Source organism: Thalassophryne amazonica, chromosome 7, assembly GCF_902500255.1.
Source record: "Thalassophryne amazonica chromosome 7, fThaAma1.1, whole genome shotgun sequence".
Lineage (NCBI taxonomy): Eukaryota > Metazoa > Chordata > Actinopteri > Batrachoidiformes > Batrachoididae > Thalassophryne > Thalassophryne amazonica.
The window spans coordinates 111,342,639-111,360,701 of NC_047109.1; the positions used below are offsets into that span (position 1 = coordinate 111,342,639).

General features: G+C 38.5%; 1 protein-coding gene across 1 annotated transcript; it reads right to left on the reverse strand.

The window, feature by feature from the left end:
- Positions 1-3,320: 3,320 nt before the first annotated feature.
- echdc1 (enoyl CoA hydratase domain containing 1) lies at positions 3,321-7,132 on the reverse strand. The gene is made up of 7 exons (XM_034175348.1): positions 7,106-7,132; positions 6,220-6,288; positions 5,871-6,046; positions 4,267-4,409; positions 4,120-4,172; positions 3,950-4,030; positions 3,321-3,864 (listed from the first exon to the last, which is right to left on the reverse strand). Exons 2-7 carry the CDS (start codon positions 6,282-6,284, stop codon positions 3,447-3,449), a joined length of 936 nt encoding a protein of 311 aa, XP_034031239.1. The 5' UTR covers positions 6,285-6,288; positions 7,106-7,132; the 3' UTR covers positions 3,321-3,446.
- Positions 7,133-18,063: the final 10,931 nt, after the last annotated feature.

Genomic DNA, 18,063 nt, shown 5'->3' on the forward strand with positions numbered 1-18,063 from the left:
GTCTATATATCACATACCAGGTATCATGGATCAGTTTGGATATGTCAAAATACTTGAAGAGGTCATGTTGCCTTATGCTGAAGAGGACATGCCCTTGAAATGGGTGTTTCAACAAGACATTGACCCCAAGCACACTAGTAAACGAGCAAAATCGTGGTTCCAAACCAACAAAATTAATGTTTTGGAGTGGCCTGCCCAATCCCTGGACCTAAATCCAATTGAGAACTTGTGGGGTGACATCAAAAAAGTTGTTTCTGAAGCAAAACCAAGACATGTGAATGAATTGTGGAATGTTGTTAAAGAATCTTGGAATAACAGTGGAATAACAGCTGAAAAGTGCCACAAGTTGGTTGACTCCATGCCTCGCAGATGTGAAGAAATCTTGAATAACTGTGGTTATACAACTAAATACTAGTTTAGTGATTCACAGGATTACTAAAAAAGCAGTTTGAACATAATAGTTTTGAGTTTGTAGCGTCAACAGATTTGTGAGAATCTACTGAATCTACTGGTACCTTGTTTCCCATGTAATAAGAAATATACTCAAAACCTGGATTAATCTTTTTAGTCACATAGCACTACTACTGTATTATTCTGAACACTACTGTATCAGTTTTTGTCTTCTCACCAAGCTGCTTGCCTGTTGTCCTGTAGTCCATCCCAGCCTTGTGCAGGTCTACAGTTTTGTCCCTGGTGTCCTTAGACAGCTCTTTGGTCTTGGCTATGGTGGACAGGTTGGAGTGTGATTGATTGAGTGTGTGAACAGGTGTCTTTTATACAGGTAACAAGTTCAAAGAGTGCAGAATAACAGGGCTTCTTAAAGAAGAACTAACAGGTCTGTGAGAGACAGAATTCTTGCTGGTTGGTAGATGATCAAATACTTAATTCATTCAATAAAATACAAATAAATTATTTAAAAATCATACAATGTGATTTTCTGAATTTTATTTTTAGATTCTGTCTCTCACAGTTGAAGTGTACCTACAATAAAAATTACAGACCTCTACATTATTTGTAGGTGGGAAAACCTGCCAAATCAATAGTGGATCAAAAACTTATTTGCCTCACTGTATACTCTGGAAAATATCATATATACCTGTAATTAGCCAAAAGCCCACAAATTCACACATTATAAAATACTCTGTTTTCGAAAGGTTACATCTGTCCCAGTGCTTCAACAGTTTTCATGGAGTCTTGTGGATAAAAAGAAAAAGAAAAAAAACACTGGAAAAATCTGCTACAATACAGATGGACTTGTAAGTATTTGGACACTGACTTTTTTTTCTATGTAATTTTATCTCTACACAGCAGAGGTGAACTGAAACAATCCAGATGTGCTGTTAATGTTGACTTTCAGCTTTAATTCAAGGGGTTCAACAAAAATATTGCATAAAAAGTCTATTTTCAGGGCTCATCAGTAATTCAACAAACTAGATAACAGGATTATTGTTCATACAAATCATCACTTTTACAGCCAGGTTTCTTTAGACCAGACAGCAAATGGATACATGAATATTTCCAAGTCACTGAATGTTTTGGTCTTTATCATTAAATACAAACCGTTTGATAAATCTGCATTAAAACCTGCATAGTACAGACAGATTCTGCACTACAGAGAAACATGAAGGCCACTGTGACAGACTGATCTGCAACAGGACAATCGATACAGAACACGTGCAGCATCATCATAATCACATTTTCAGACAACCTGGAGACAAGCCAGGACATATTTGTCTGATGGAGACAAAGAGGTGCTGATATCCCATAAATCCACAGCAGCAGAATCACACAGTGCTTTTATTACTATCAAGGGAAAGGATGAATTAACCCGATAAAGGGTTAAGATGTTTTCCAGTGACGCAGAAACAACGTCACTTGTAAAGAGTCATCTGGATGAAGGTCAAGATGACTGAGGTCAAATGTCAGATTGCTGGAGTTTACTGTCTTAATGTCCGCAGGTATTAGTAGCTAGTACAACCCCAATTCCAGTGAAGTTGGGGCATTGTGTAAAATGTAAATAAAAACAGAAAACAATGATTTGCAAATCCTCTTCAACCTATATTCAATTGAATACACAACAAAGACAAAATATTTAATGTTCAAACTGATAAACTTTGTTTTGTGCAAATATATGCTCATTTTGAAATGGATGCCTGCAACACATTTCAAAAAAGCTGGAACAGTGGTACGTTTACCAGTGATGCCAGTAATGGTTACTTAGTAATGCGTTACTCTAATCTGACCACTTTTTTTTAGTAATGAGTAATCTAACGTGTTAATCTTTCCAAATCAGTAATCAGATTAAAGTTACTTCTCCAAGTCACTGTGCGTTACTATTATTTTTGCAATGTGGGTCGGCAAGACCAAAAACCAACATTGAATGCCCGTGACCTTCGATCCCTCAGGTGGCACTACATTAAAAACCGACATCATTGTGTAAAGGATCTTACTGTGTGGGCTCAGGAACACTTCAGAAAACCATTGTCAGTTAACACAGTTTGTCGCTATGTCTACAAGTGCAAGTTAAAACTCTACCATGCAAAGTCAAAGCCATACATCAACAACATCCAGAAACGCTGTCGCCTTCTCTGGGCCCGAGCTCATTTGAAATGGACAGACGCAAAGTGGAAAAGTGTGCTGTGGTCTGATGAGTCCACATTTTAAATTGTTTTTAGAAATCATGGACGTCGTGTCCTCTGGACAAAAGAGGAAAAAGACCATCCAGATTGTTACCAGCGCAAAGGTCAAAAGCCAGCATCTGTGATGGTATGGGGGTGTGTTAGTACCCATGGCATGGGCAACTTACACATCTGTGATGGCACCATCAATGCTGAAAGGTACATCCAGGTTTTGGAGCAACACATGCTGCCATCCAAGCAACGTCTTTTTCAGGGACGTCCCTGCTTATTTCAGCAAGACAATGCCAAGCCACATTCTGCACGTGTTACAACAGCGTGGCTTCATAATAAAAGAGTGCGGGTACTAGACTGGCCTGCCTGCAGTCCAGACCTGTCGCCCATTGAAAATATGTGGCGCATTATGAAAATACGACAACGGAGACCCTGGACTGTTGAACAACTGAAGTCGTACATCAAGCAAGAATGGGAAAGAATTCCACCTACAAAGCTTCAACAATTAGTGTCCTCAGTTCCCAAACGCTTATTGAGTGTTGTTAGAAGGAAAGGTGACGTAACACAGTGGTAAACATACCACTGTCCCAGCTTTTTTGAAACATGTTGCAGACATCCATTTCAAAATGAGCAAATACTTGCACAAAAACAATAAAGTTTATCAGTTTGAACATTAAATATCTTGTCTTTGTGGTGTATTCAATTGAATATATGTTGAAGAGGATTTGCAAATCTTTGTATTCTGTTTTTATTTACATCTTACACAACATCCAAACTTCATTGGAATTGTGGTTGTACTTAAACACTTACTGGAAATTACTTGTGTTTGGACTTGCTGTCCAGGGCCCGCAGGTTAGCTGGACCTCCCCAAACTGTCCCAAATAGGTCCTTCTCTGTCCTTAGAGCCTCTGACAGAGGGAGCTCTCTCCCTGACAACACAACCCCCTTCACAGCCTGGACCACCAGTGCAGGGCCGCCGGTGTAGCGACTGAGCCAGTTTTCTGTCTGCTGCAATAGGCTTCCTGCCCCACCCTCAGGATCCGAAGCATCCAGTGCTCCATCTGCCAGTCCGATCTGCACACCAAGTTCATGGTCTACTTTTAGAGCACCACCAAGGAGCTTAAGCGAATTCTGGCTTCCGACTATGCGGACAAGTCGGGCAGCACCGCCCCAGCCGGGGACTAGCCCCATGCGTTTGTGGACAAACTGGATCACGCTGCCTGAAGCCATCAACCTGCAAAAGAATTTAAAAACCCAGAATTTGAGGTGTTTTGGATGTGACGTTTCAGGCCAAGTGTTTCCTTGTTTCAATGTGTCACCTAAAATCGCAGGCAGTGGCAAGTTCTGCACCTCCACCCAAAGCTTTCCCCTCCACCAGAGCCACAGAGACCAGAGGGAGCCTGCATGGGGACAAGAGATCTATCACGAAACCACCATCTGATCTCAGCACATTATGTGGAGGAGCAGAGTTTTTTTTCTCAGTTCTCACCTCTGAAGTTTGGTGAGAGCTGTCTGCATGAACATGCACATATTCATCCCATCCTGAAGACGACATAAGAATCATTTAAGAAGCTGCAAGAGACCAAAAAAAAACAAGCTGAGTGACTTCAGAAGACCATTTCTGTTCTTTTCTTACCTGTGGGTTAGAAATCGCTCTGACAGCATTAAGATCTGATCCAGAGCAGAAGGTTCCAGCGGCCCCCTGTACAATGAGACCTTTGCCATCTGTCCACTTCTCTAGTTGGCTCACTTTCTCTTCCAGATCCACCATCATGCTGCCTGCAGGTATTTCAAACTTAGCCAAAATCAAGGTATATCAAGGCATGTGGTGGCACTGATGGTTTTTCCTGCAGTGGTACCAGGTTAGAATTTATAACAGAAAAATGTAGATGAGTGATTGAGTGGTTTAGTCCTTCCCAGTCAGCTTTGTGTCAGCAATAACTCAAAAACAATAAATGCAATCATCTTGTAACTCATCAAATTAAAATGGCACAAAATGACAATTAAGCATTAAGATGGTGGTTAACGTCGATGTAACGGATCAGCTGAAAAAGCTACTTTGTGTCAGAGCTATAGACTATATATAGAGTACAGTGGACAAACTCTCCATGACGCCACCCTTAGCGTTGGTGAGGCCCTGCATGAACTGGGCAGGACGAATGAAACCTGAACACATCCACATCTCAGAGTTACTGAACAAGCTAAAGCTAACAGGCTAACCTTTGTTCCGGTATTTTGTTAAAGCATTTTTTGGGAACTGGACAATGATTTTCATGACTGGTGATTTGGGTGTGGGCATAAAAAATTATGGTTATGTCCTATCAAGGTTTTGCCTTGTTTCACTCAGAGTCATATCAGATGTGGATCTGCATGATGATTTGGAACAAGTTTATGCCAGATGCCCTTCCAGAAACAACTCCACATAACACAGAGAATGGACAGGGGTGGCCTTGAACCACAAACCTACTGCTCTGGAAACAAGCGTACTTAACCGTTTGGCCACCACCCCTTGTGTTAAAAATTATTTGCTCAGTAATCGTGGATTAACTGGACCTAAAGTCATCAAGATACCAATATTTAATAAAAGCGCAAACGACTGTTGTTACAAAATTTAAAAACACAAAAATTTCACTTAACAGAAATACTGGAGGACAGACCTCTTAGATAATCCAGAAGGACAATTAACCACACAGTAAAACCAAAACCCCTTTTGTACCAGGCTGTAAACATTATTTTTGCTCTAAAGTTGGACTTTTTAACATTGGGGTCTATGTTAATGTGCTCGCTTGTGGACTTAGCGTCAAGTGGACATCCAAGAAGTGTAACTGTTTCATCTTCCAGGTGGACCTCATTTTGAATGACCGGAGTTTGGGATTTGGTAATGTACTGCCAACGTGTCTGTCAGTTGCTGGAAATGTAAAGTAGAAAAATTACAGTCCTATGAAGACTGGAGATGGTTGGTTCCTTTGCTTCTGTCACTACAGGGTTACTGGTTACATATTAAAACTCACAATTCCACAACAAACAGATATTTTCTTCGATTACATTAGCCTGGAAACAAAGTGTACAACCATAACAGAAGAAAATATTTGACCTTGTACGTGGGCCGTCGGAAAATGAAAACTTTCAAGCAACTTCAGTATATGACAGTTTTTCTGCTGGTCTACAGAGTGTTTGGTCTGAACTGGCCCCCTGTTCCATGTCTACCACTTTGATGACTCCATCGATTAGTTTTCTTACCGGAAAAGGCGTTCATGCGGGATGGGTTGTTGATGGTCAGCACAGCAATGCCAGAGTCCTGTTTAAGAAGATCAACAGAGCCTCCGGGAAATGCCTGAAGCTTATCTCTAATCTCCTGCTGGTTGAAGCCGTCACTGTAGGAGTAAATGCAGGAGCAGCTTTGTCTCTGCATCAGCCTAAAAAAAAAAAAAAAGTACAATTCTACACAAAGGATGTATTTTCAAAATTTGGAAAACATACACATAACTATTTTACATGCACCTCAGAGGATGCATTCTATTTGTTAGTGCTGCTTGTAGCTTAAATCATTTAAAGACTAGCAGGGTGACAGATAACTGCTGTTCTGTACCTGAGAGAAGGTCCACAGCTGCTGCAGCTCTTCAGCAGACACCACCTGACTGCACCAAGAACCATCCTGCTGTAAGCACAGACCAGAAAACCACGAGTGAGTCCTAGCAGAAAGGGCCAAGAAGAAGGCCACGAAGGGCCCACAAAGAAGGCCACGGAGGACCTAAGAAGAAGGCCACGGAGGACCCATAACGGGCCAAGAAGGTGCAGGTTTTCCTTTGGTACCAATGACCTCAGCAGGTAATTTCACAGGTGATCAGGACTTTAAATCTGACAAGAGAAAATTATCAGTAAAACTACCAGCTTTGTATCTGCTGGAAAAAAAACCTGCACCATCTTCACCCTTGTTGTCCTCCTCTGTTGTAAAGTATATGTAAGATTTCTTACAGTTAGTTTGAGATAATACACACTTTTTAAACATTTCATAATGAGAATAATTAAACAAATAACTGACAGTAAAATAAAAAAGCAATTGCTCCTGAAAGTTCCACATTAAATCAATAAACTGATCGTAATCAAAATAATTCATGTGACCTTTCATAAATAAATAAAGGAAAAAGCAGATATTTAAAAAAAAAAAACAAAATTATGCATAATCTGAACTAAATATGACATTTACATATACCTCTTTTTAATCGAACATATAAATTAAGGCACGCTTTCATATTAATGACTTTTATGTCCAATTAATAAAATTAAACATATAAACATCTTTGTATGTTTAAAACTGTTTTTGTTTTTTTCCCCCCCACTATTTGAACGTGAATGCCATTTAAGGTTTAAATGTCCGTTTAACATGAAGTTTAAACATTTACATGACGAAGAAAAAAATACATTTTAACGTGTAAATAAAATAAAACATTCAAAAATGTTAATAAAAATCTAACCTCGTCTTACCGTCCGGTGTAACACTGAAATCCTTCCCACTGGAAACCAGAACTCACCGGAAACAGGACGTGACCACAAGGGGGCGCAACACCACTTATACATATGCTGCATACAAAACATCATATTACTAATCAGATTTGAGTGGTTCATTTTAAAATAAGGCACAAATTTTACCCTGCAAAGCATTTCCAAAAACATTTAAACACAAAAATGTAATTGTATGTTTTTCTTACTCTTGTCATTATTTTAGGAACATAGTACATTTGCATTATTTACCTATGACAGTAATTATCAAGAAAATGATTCTACTCAAATTGTATATACATAAAGGCAACTTTGCAAGAGAAAAACACATTGTTCTACTTTTCTGCAACATCTATTGAATCTTTTATTCATGATCAAAAGCCCACATAAACTGAAAATAAATTAAATTGTCACTTAAATATATCAGTTTCATGATATATATATATATATATATATATATATATATATATATATATATACAGTAGTGTTCAGAATAATGGTAGTGCTATGTGACTAAAAAGATTAATCCAGGTTTTGAGTATATTTCTTATTGTTACATGGGGAACAAGGTACCAGTAGATTCAGTAGATTCTCACAAATCCAACAAGATCAAGCATTTATGATATGGACACTCTTAAGGTTATGAAATTGGGCTGTTAGTAAAAAAAGTAGAAAAGGGGGTGTTCACAATAATAGTAGTGTGGCATTCAGTCAGTGAGTTTGTCAATTTTGTGGAACAAACAGGTGTTTTTCTCATGCTTTTCTCTTTAAAAGCCTGAGGAAAATGGGACGTTCAAGGCATTGTTCCGAAGAACAGCATAGTTTCATTAAAAAATTGATTGAAGAGGGGGAAACTTATACACAGGTGCAAAAAATTATAGGCTGTTAAAAAACAAAAACAGAGGTGCGTGGAAGAAAATGGAAAACAACCATCAAAATGGATAGAAGAATAACCAGAATGGCAAAGGCTCACCCATTGATCAGCTCCAGGATGATCAAAGACAGTCTGGAGTTACCTGTAAGTGCTGTGACAGTTAGAAGACGCCTGTGTGAAGCTAATTTGTTTGCAAGAATCCCCCGCAAAGTCCCTCTGTTAAATAAAAGACATGTGCAGAAGAGGTTACAATTTGCCAAAGAACACATCAACTGGCCTAAAGAGAAATGGAGGAATATTTTGTGGACTGATGAGAGTAAAATTGTTCTTTTTGGGTCCAAGGTCTGCAGACAGTTTGTGAGACGACCCCCAAACTCTGAATTCAAGCCACAGTTCACAGTGAAGACAGTGAATCATGGTGGTGCAAGCATCATGATATGGGCATGTTTCTCCTACTATGGTGTTTGGGCCTATATATCACATACCAGGTATCATGGATCAGTTTGGATATGTCAAAATACTTGAAGAGGTCATGTTCCCTTATGCTGAAGAGGACATGCCCTTGAAATGGGTGTTTCAACAAGACAATGACCCCAAGCACACTAGTAAACCAGCAAAATCTTGGTTCCAAACCAACAAAATTAATGCCTCACAGATGTGAATAAATCATGAAAAACTGTGGTTATACAACTAAATACTAGTTTAGTGATTCACAGGATTGCTAAAAAAAAGCAGTTTGAACATAATAGTTTTGAGTTTGTTATTGTTATTGCTATTATTATTTTTACTAATAGCCCAGTTTCATAGCCTTTCATAGCCAGGAATCTCCAACAAAAAAATACTTAAAAAATACTTTAATTTATAATGATATCCTGCAGATCATAGAAGTCTATCCTACTTCAAAGGACAGATGATGGAAAAGTATTTCATAATGTTGAACACAGTGAAATATGGTCAACTTTATATATATATATATATATATATATATATATATATATATATATATATATATATATATATATATATATATACTTTTTTTTTTTTTTTTTCAGTGGAAGATAATGATCAAAGAAGTTGTGGCAAACATTAGGTTATCAAACTTAGAAACATTCTCTTGTTTAATATTCTTTCTTTTCTAGTTGTTTTACTCTTTTACTTTCTTTTTTCTTCATGTATTTTATGTATTTGCATCTTTTCTTTCTTTCTGTCTTTTTTGGGTAGTTGGCTGGTGGGGTGAGGGGATGCATCCCACCCCCCACCAGCCAACCCTTGATCCATCCCTGAAGTTTCATCAATCCACTTTATGAAATTGTTTTTAAAAGAATCAATACACATACTAGCTGTGACCCCACCTCATGCCCTAGGCTCCAGCCCCCCCAAACACCCCCAGGACCCTTAAATGGAGTGAGTGGGTATAGAAAATGGATGGATGATGGATGGAAGCTATGGCAGATGTTGGCACATTATCCAAAGTAAGTTAATTCAGCCATGTGTAAATTGAATAAAGTGAAACCATCTAATATGAAAGAAAAAACAAAACAAAAAAAAAGTCCTGTTTTGTAATGTTTCATTTCACATGGAAAGTAGCACTGAGACAGTGAGACAAATGGGCATCAACAAAAGAGGGTTTGAGAATGACAAAATGATGTAAAGAGCATGAAGTTTTGCAGGGAAAAGGAGCCAGAAGCAGGTTGAGCTGCTTCCTGTCCTCTGCTCTGATCTACGACGGCTGGGACCTTTAATCCGTCACATGTGTGGACGAGTCAGTGAAAATACAGTTTCAATTCAGATGCGGAGAACTCCAGTGTCACGCTGAACTGCAGGTGTAGAACATGAATCCCAAACTCAAATTACCTGGTGGATGTTGGCCGAGTTCTCTGAGGGCCATCAGAACCCTCAGCTTGAGAAAAATAACGGCCGGGACGCTTAGAAATGCTTCATGAGTGTGTGTGTGTGTGTGTGTGTGTGTGCATGCGCATGAATATCCATCCATCCATCTTCTATACCTGCTTACTCCAATTAAAAGTCACGGGGGGCTGGAGCCTATCCCAGCAGTCATAGGGCGTGAGGTGGGTTACACCCTGGACAGGATGCCAGTCTGTCATAAGGCTGCGTGTAAACAAAATACCTAACCCTAACACTAACCCTAACTCTTCCCCAACTTTAGTGGGAATATTTCTTCGGTTTGTATCTCCAGATAATTAATTTTCGGATCAGGTCAGTCAAAGGTTAAAGTCAAGAAAAATATAGTTCCAAAAGCACGTAACACAGTATCATGATGAACACGAGAAAGGATTCATTTGGGATTATTAGATGGGTTTTAAAATGGTTCATGTCGCACCTTTCTGAGCAATCTTTTAGTGTTTGTGTGAATCAGGTCATGTCTGAAAAACAGTTCTGTCCTGTGGGGTACCTCAGGGTTCTGTTTTGGGTCCTGTTCTCTTTTGTCTGTATATTCTCCCACTTTGACAGATTCTTAGATGTTACAATGATATTTCATATCTCTACACTGATGACATCCAGCTGTATTGTTCTTTTAAGGCTTCATGAACTGTCGAGTTTAACTGACTGTCTGACTGAAATCAAACAATGGATAAATGATGATTTTCTCCAGCAAAATGCGGACAAAACTGAAACTTTAAACATTGTTCCTGGCAACAAGATTCCTGAAATTAAGTGACATATTAACTTCTTCGGCTCCTCTGTTCATTCGAGTCTTAGAAATCCAGGTGTTGTCTTTGACAGTTCAGTGTCCCTTGAGCAGAATAAGTTTTTTTTGTTGTTGTTTTTGTTTTGTTTTTTATCTTTTAAAGAATATGTAAAAACTCAAACTACTGGTGTTAAAAGCTGAACTGGAGATGATTATTCATGGTTTTCTTTCTTCCCATTTAGATTACTTTTTTACTGGAGATGATTATTCATGCTTTTGTTTCTTCCCTTTTAGATTATAATAACTTTTTTTACTGGAGATAATTATTTATGCTTTGTTTCTTCTCATATGGATTATTGTAAAAGTCTTTTTACTGGAGATGATTATTTATGCTTTGTTTCTTCTCATATGGATTATTGTAAAAGTCTTTTTACTGGAGATGATTATTTATGCTTTTGTTTCTTCCCTTTTAGATTATAATAACTTTTTTTTTTTTTTTACTGGAGATGATTATTTATGCTTTGTTTCTTTTCATATGGATTATTGTAAAAGTCTTTTTACTGGAGATGATTATTTATGCTTTGTTTCTTCTCATATGGATTATTGTAAAAGTCTTTTTACTGGAGATGATTATTTATGCTTTGTTTCTTCTCATATGGATTATTGTAAAAGGCTTTTTACTGGAGATGATTATTTATGCTTTTGTTTCTTCCCTTTTAGATTATAATAACTTTTTTTTTTTTTACTGGAGATGATTATTTATGCTTTGTTTCTTCTCATATGGATTATTGTAAAAGTCTTTTTACTGGAGATGATTATTCATGCTTTTGTTTCTTCCCTTTTAGATTATAATAACTTTTTTTTTTTTACTGGAGATGATTATTTATGCTTTGTTTCTTTTCATATGGATTATTGTAAAAGTCTTTTTACTGGAGATGATTATTTATGCTTTTGTTTCTTTTCATATGGATTATTGTAAAAGTCTTTTTACTGGAGATGATTATTTATGCTTTGTTTCTTCTCATATGGATTATTGTAAAAGTCTTTTTACTGGAGATGATTATTTATGCTTTGTTTCTTCTCATATGGATTATTGTAAAAGTCTTTTTACTGGAGATGATTATTCATGCTTTTGTTTCTTCCCTTTTAGATTATAATAACTTTTTTTTTTTTTACTGGAGATGATTATTTATGCTTTGTTTCTTTTCATATGGATTATTGTAAAAGTCTTTTTACTGGAGATGATTATTTATGCTTTTGTTTCTTTTCATATGGATTATTGTAAAAGTCTTTTTACTGGAGATGATTATTCATGCTTTTGTTTCTTCCCTTTTAGATTATTATAACTTTTTTTTTTTTTTTTTTTTTTTTTTTTTTACTGGAGATGATTATTTATGCTTCTGTCTCTTCTTGTTTGGATTATTGTTATGGTCTTTTTACTTGTCTTACAACAAATCATCTTTGGAATGGCTTCAGATGGCAGAATACTATTGCATGGCTCTTAACTGGCACAAAGAGAAGAGCTCACCTCACTCCAGTTGTGGCCTCTCTTCATTAACTGCCAGGAAATTTGAGAATTTATTTGAAAATTTTAGTTTTTACTTTGAGGGTTCACCATGGACAAGCTCCCCACAATGTCACCCTGCTGAAACCTTATTTTTCTTCCCGGGCCCGCAGGTCATCAGGTCAAAGGTTAGTGATGGTCCCAAACATGTGCTCATCCTCTGTCTTTAAGTTGCTCACACACCATTGAAGACATTTTAATATAAATAGGCTTTTTGCTTGAATATGTGAGGTTCCTCAAAGCTCAGTGCATGTACTGCTGACAATAAATATTAATAATATAAACATATCTCAGTGTGTAGAGCATGCTGGGTATTCATCAGTCTGTCATTGTCCATTCTGGTGTCAGATGTCACCATTAAATCTGTAACAGAGACACATTCCAAAGTCATCCAAAATGACATTCAGTCATTTTCAGTCATTTTGCTTTTTCAAACATTTTAAACCTGCACTTCAAATTTGTTCCCACTTAACATGATCAATGATTTCTGCTTGCTGTCACTTTCCCATTAGATGTGTTTTGATCTGTTTTTGCAGAATCCGTGACGTGTTGCCGCGGAGACAACATGCTGTGTCTGCACGATGATCGAGGGTCAGCTCTCTTTTAACGTCCACACCTCTGCAAGCTATTTAAAAGTGGGGAAGGAATTGCAAAAGGTTGGTGAGTCTCTTCCCAGGCCGACATTCCAGACACACTGACTCTCTCTGTGCGGGTCATTCACCTCGGCCAGCAAGCCTGCAGACGGATGGATGGCACTGAACCGCAGCACCAGGTGGCTCATTGCAAAAAAACAACTATACCTCCTTAATAATCATCATCATCATCATAATTGAAGCCAGTTTTTATTTTTGGGCCATGGCATGGTTCAGCTCTGGTAGCTCTAATCTAGAATATATTTCTTAGCTCTTCTCTGGAATCTTTCTACAGTTTGTACATTGAATTTGGTGGCATCTCTCCAGACAGTCCAACTCTATTCTTGATTCCTCCTGATCAGAACTAAGTACAAGGTTTGAGTTGCCATTGATGGGGCACCATATAGCCAATAGTACATCTGATCATTCCTAATTTACTGTTACATTTGCTGACAACTCAATTTATAACTCATATTGAAGGCTGAGTTGATATTGGGTCCACATGACCCAAGATAACGCTCATGTTTATATTCATACTTGACCTGCTTCTTTCTTGGTGCTTAGTAATGTCTTTCCTGACACATCACGGATTCTAACTAGTGTGGCAAAATATCTCAGTAATTCTGTGTTTCATGGTAGACAGCAAATTTTGCACATACATTGTTTGATATACAATATAACAATAACAAAAAAATCATGCTCATTTTCCCCCCTTTTTAAATCAATGCATTGTGTATGGAGTAAATTTTGTCTGTAAGAAAATAGAGAATTTGAGAATTTGTTATTTTCTATGTTTTTTATGTTATTTTTCTGCAGTATGGTTTTTATGGCTTCAGCATGCAAGGAAATATATATATATATATATATATATATATATATCACATCTCTACCCCACTGTACACAAGATTTTCCATTGTAGTCCCATGGTGGATGGGTAGCCTTTACACTGACCTCCTGATCATTTATTCCATCCATATTTTTTTCCTTCAGTTTGGTCGATGTCCACCTTTTATGTTCTCAACGCATCCGCAGACAGCAGCTGATAATGGAAGCTGAAATTACAGCCTAATGGAAGAGAGGAAATGCACACACACACACACACACACACACATAGCGTGTACCTGTTTGTGTCTGTGTGATGTGATGCATCATTGTGCAGATCGATGTGCAGTTGTCAGGCTCCACAGGAAGTCAGGGAATTCACCAGAGTCAGCATTGCACTCTGCCAACTCACCGAGCTATGAAAACGGACGAGGCTACAGTGTTTCAGGTCAGGAGGAATGGCAGGTTGGCAGGTACCAGAGGCTCTCAGGGGCCTTGAGGTTTCCTGTGAGGAGTGTAAGGAGGTCAGAGTGACTGGAGAGCAAAGAGCCAGGCAGGGGAACCACGGTCTGACGGGCATGAAAAGTTTATGGAGAAAAGCATTGCCCAGAATAAATATTCATCAACAGCCAAAAGGACAAAACAGCTCAGAACCTTCAACTCTGATCTCTATGGTATGATATGTTTATTTAGTACGATTTTATACACTTTATTGCAAAATAAAGTCTTGTGAAACCAAGAAGGGCAATCAGAGAGTACATGCCTGTGCCAAGACCCCACAGTTCCCTTTAATTTAAGCCCCAAACCAGATTCCGATCCCGAGTCCCCTCTAGTGAACCACCCGTCTGAAAATACTTTAGATCCACATCATTATCTGTATGTGGTTCAAATCAAACCGATGGATGGATAATTATGTGTAATCCTAGCCTCTGACCTTTCATCTTGACCTTTGATCATAATCTTTTATCCTCATGCGTCAGACTCCATCTGTGTTTGATGAGTTTCTGCTGGTCCTGGTCTTTGTTTTTCCTGCCAATACTCATGTGAGTGCTGCTTTAGTTCATCTGATTTCCTCTCAGGTTCCTCTCTCTGTGTTGCATCCATCTGGTTTTTCCCTCCATTTACTTTGTCCTTGTGTGTTTGTGGGTGGGCACGTTGTTGTGTTTCTTTCTTTTTCACACACCTGAGTCTGTTTGCAATCACACACCTGTCTAGTGTTTTATGTCTTTAGCCACAGTATATCTCCATTATGTCACTTTCTTTCTCAGTCTTTGTTGTGTCATTATTGCTGATCCGCATCTTGTTTCCATGTTGGAGTTTGGCCTCCTGAGTTCTGTGTAGGTTCTGCCTTTCCTGTCCATCCACTTTCATCATCATGTTCATATCTCATCAGCTTGTCAAGTTGTCCCTGATATTGATCTTGCACATAAAAGAATTCATCTGCAAATGCCTGACAGGTCCTGTGCCTGGTTTCCATTCCTGCCTGAAACCCGATAATCCCTCCACTTTCACCATGATCCCTGAACTTTGGTCCTGATTTCTAAACTTTGATCCTGATCACTGATACTGATTGCTGGCTGCTTAATATCAAGGGTAATAGCTTTACCTTTGATCCTGATTGGTGAACTTAGATTATGACTGCTCACTGTTTTTATATCTCGTCCTGGTTACAGGACTAAATATCCAGAAGAAGGAGAGGATCAAAGAAATCAGCCTCAAAGACCAAAGTGGTTGGTCATTTGTGTTGCCTCCACTTAGTGGATGCTTTTACACAGAATACTCATACAACCTGCCACTGTGTCATAGCAACAACGAACATGAAAAATTGTCTTTCTCTTTCATGTGAATGTAGACATACAGTCACAACACTGTGGGTAAAGATGATGCAAACCACCTGTTTTTTATTGGCCTAAAACTGGGGAAATGTCTGAACCATATCAGCGTATGATTACGATTTCTTACAATCAAACAAACACACGTCTTGGATTTCCAGCTGACACAATGAAAGAAAATCTGTAGCAGCTGTTAAAAGTTATATTTAGAAAATCTGCAGCATCAAAATATTTGCCATTTCAGTCGTGATATGATACAGATTCCTCTATAAACTACAGTAATTCCGCTGTAACTATGCTTTAAGCTGCAGTGAAATCCAAACATTTAGCACTGCTTATATAACAGTTTCAGCATCTGGATGTTTCCAGACTTGAACACAATCCAGGACGGGGGAACCTAGACTCCAGCTAAACTTCCACACAGGAAACAAGCCGAAACAGCCAATGTGAGCTGGCGATCAGGAAAGGATGACAATATTTATATTTATATCAGCGCCGGAGTAGGATTTCTGGCACCGTAACTTTGTGGCACCTGTTATTTCAGTCAGTCTGGGGTGCCGGGTTTCAGGGTAAAGGCTCAGGTGTCCGGCTCTCTGTGTGTGAGAGGTCCTTTGTATCTTTATGGAAATGGATGGGGAATGTGTAAATGTGCAAATGCTCAAAATGAACAGACTTTGCACAAAAGTATTCAAATAACACAAATTGTCTGAGTGTGGTGAGAGAAAAGATTGTATAAAGGTATTTTTGAAGGACTATATTCACTCACATATGTAGCGTTATCATGCAGCTCTGCTTTCATCACAGCAACGTCACCAAACACATCAACGAGTCATTTTAATCTGCTTAGTGATTGCAGCAGAAGCCCAGGAGGGCAGGTGTTCTTATAACCTCCTTCTCGTGCAGCCACAGAAGGGCAATACTACGGTAGGGCAATTACAGCAACAGAAAATCTGGCCAAGGTCTCGAGGCAGATTTTTCGATGCCTTGGTCTCAGCACCACTATGTAATGACTCAGTCTTGGCTTTGGCCTTGGTATCGTCCGGCCTGAGATCACTAATTTTTAGCTGTTTTATAGTTTAATTCCCACCAAACCAAAAAAGTGCCCATCACACAGACTCATGGTACACTACGCGACAAGTGCTAATGTGCAAAAATCTGCCAAAACAGCCTGGTCACTACCCAAGCATGATTATATTCCTTCGCTTGGGGATGGTATTAATGTCTGTGATCCCAACACATTACACTAAAGATTATATAAGGCTGCATCTGCCTCATTTGATTGAAAGTGGCTAGAAATTACGCATGAATCTGTAGGAACAGACTGTGGAAACTACGATAGACTTTGTACTATAATACTTGGCTTTCGTGTTGACCTTGGGTTGTTGTGATTGTGTCTTGGCCTTGGTCTCGAGACCCAGCACTCGGACTCCGCGAAGGTGGACTTGACTACAAGTGGCTTATAGTGGTTGGCAGTGGTGCCCCACAGCAAGGTCATGGGTTCAATTCCCACCTGTAGCCTTTCTGTGTGGAATTTACATGTTCTCCCCATGTTTGAATGGGTGTGCTCTGGTTTGCTCCCACATTTAAAGCTAGGACATCTTACTACTCATCACCAATTGAAGAAAATAAGAACAACCCCAGGTTTCTTTTCAGCACTGTAGCCAGGCTGACAAAGAGTCAGAGCTTTATTGAGCCGAGTATTCCTTTAGCTTTAACTAGTAATGACTTCATGACTTTCTTTGCTAATACAATTTTAACTATTAGAGAAAAAATTACTCATAACCATCCCAAAGACTTATCGTTATCTTTGGCTGCTTTCAGTGATGCCGGTATTTGGTTAGACTCTTTCTCTCAGATTGTTCTGTCTGAGTTATTGTCATTAGTTACTTCATCCAAACCATCAACATGTCTATTAGACCCCATTCCTACCAGGCTGCTCAAGGAAGCCCTACCATTATTTAATGCTTCGATCTTAAATATGATCAATCTATCTTTATTAGTTGGCTATGTACCACAGGCTTTTAAGGTGGCAGTAATTAAACCATTACTTAAAAAGCCATCACTTGACCCAGCTATCTTAGCTAATTATAGGCCAATCTCCAACCTTCCTTTTCTCTCACAAATTCTTGAAAGGGTAGTTGTAAAACAGCTAACTGATCATCTGCAGAGGAATGGTCTATTTGAAGAGTTTCAGTCAGGTTTTAGAATTCATCATAGTACAGAAACAGCATTAGTGAAGGTTACAAATGATCTTCTTATGGCCTCAGACAGTGGACTCATCTCTGTGCTTGTTCTGTTAGACCTCAGTGCTGCTTTTGATACTGTTGACCATAACATTTTATTAGAGATTAGAGCATGCCATAGGTATTAAAGGCACTGTGCTGCGGTGGTTTGAATCATATTTATCTAATAGATTACAATTTGTTCATGTAAATGGGGAATCTTCTTCACAGACTAAGATTAATTATGGAGTTCCACAAGGTTCTGTGCTAGGACCAATTTTATTCACTTTATACATGCTTCCCTTAGGCAGTATTATTAGACGGCATTGCTTAAATT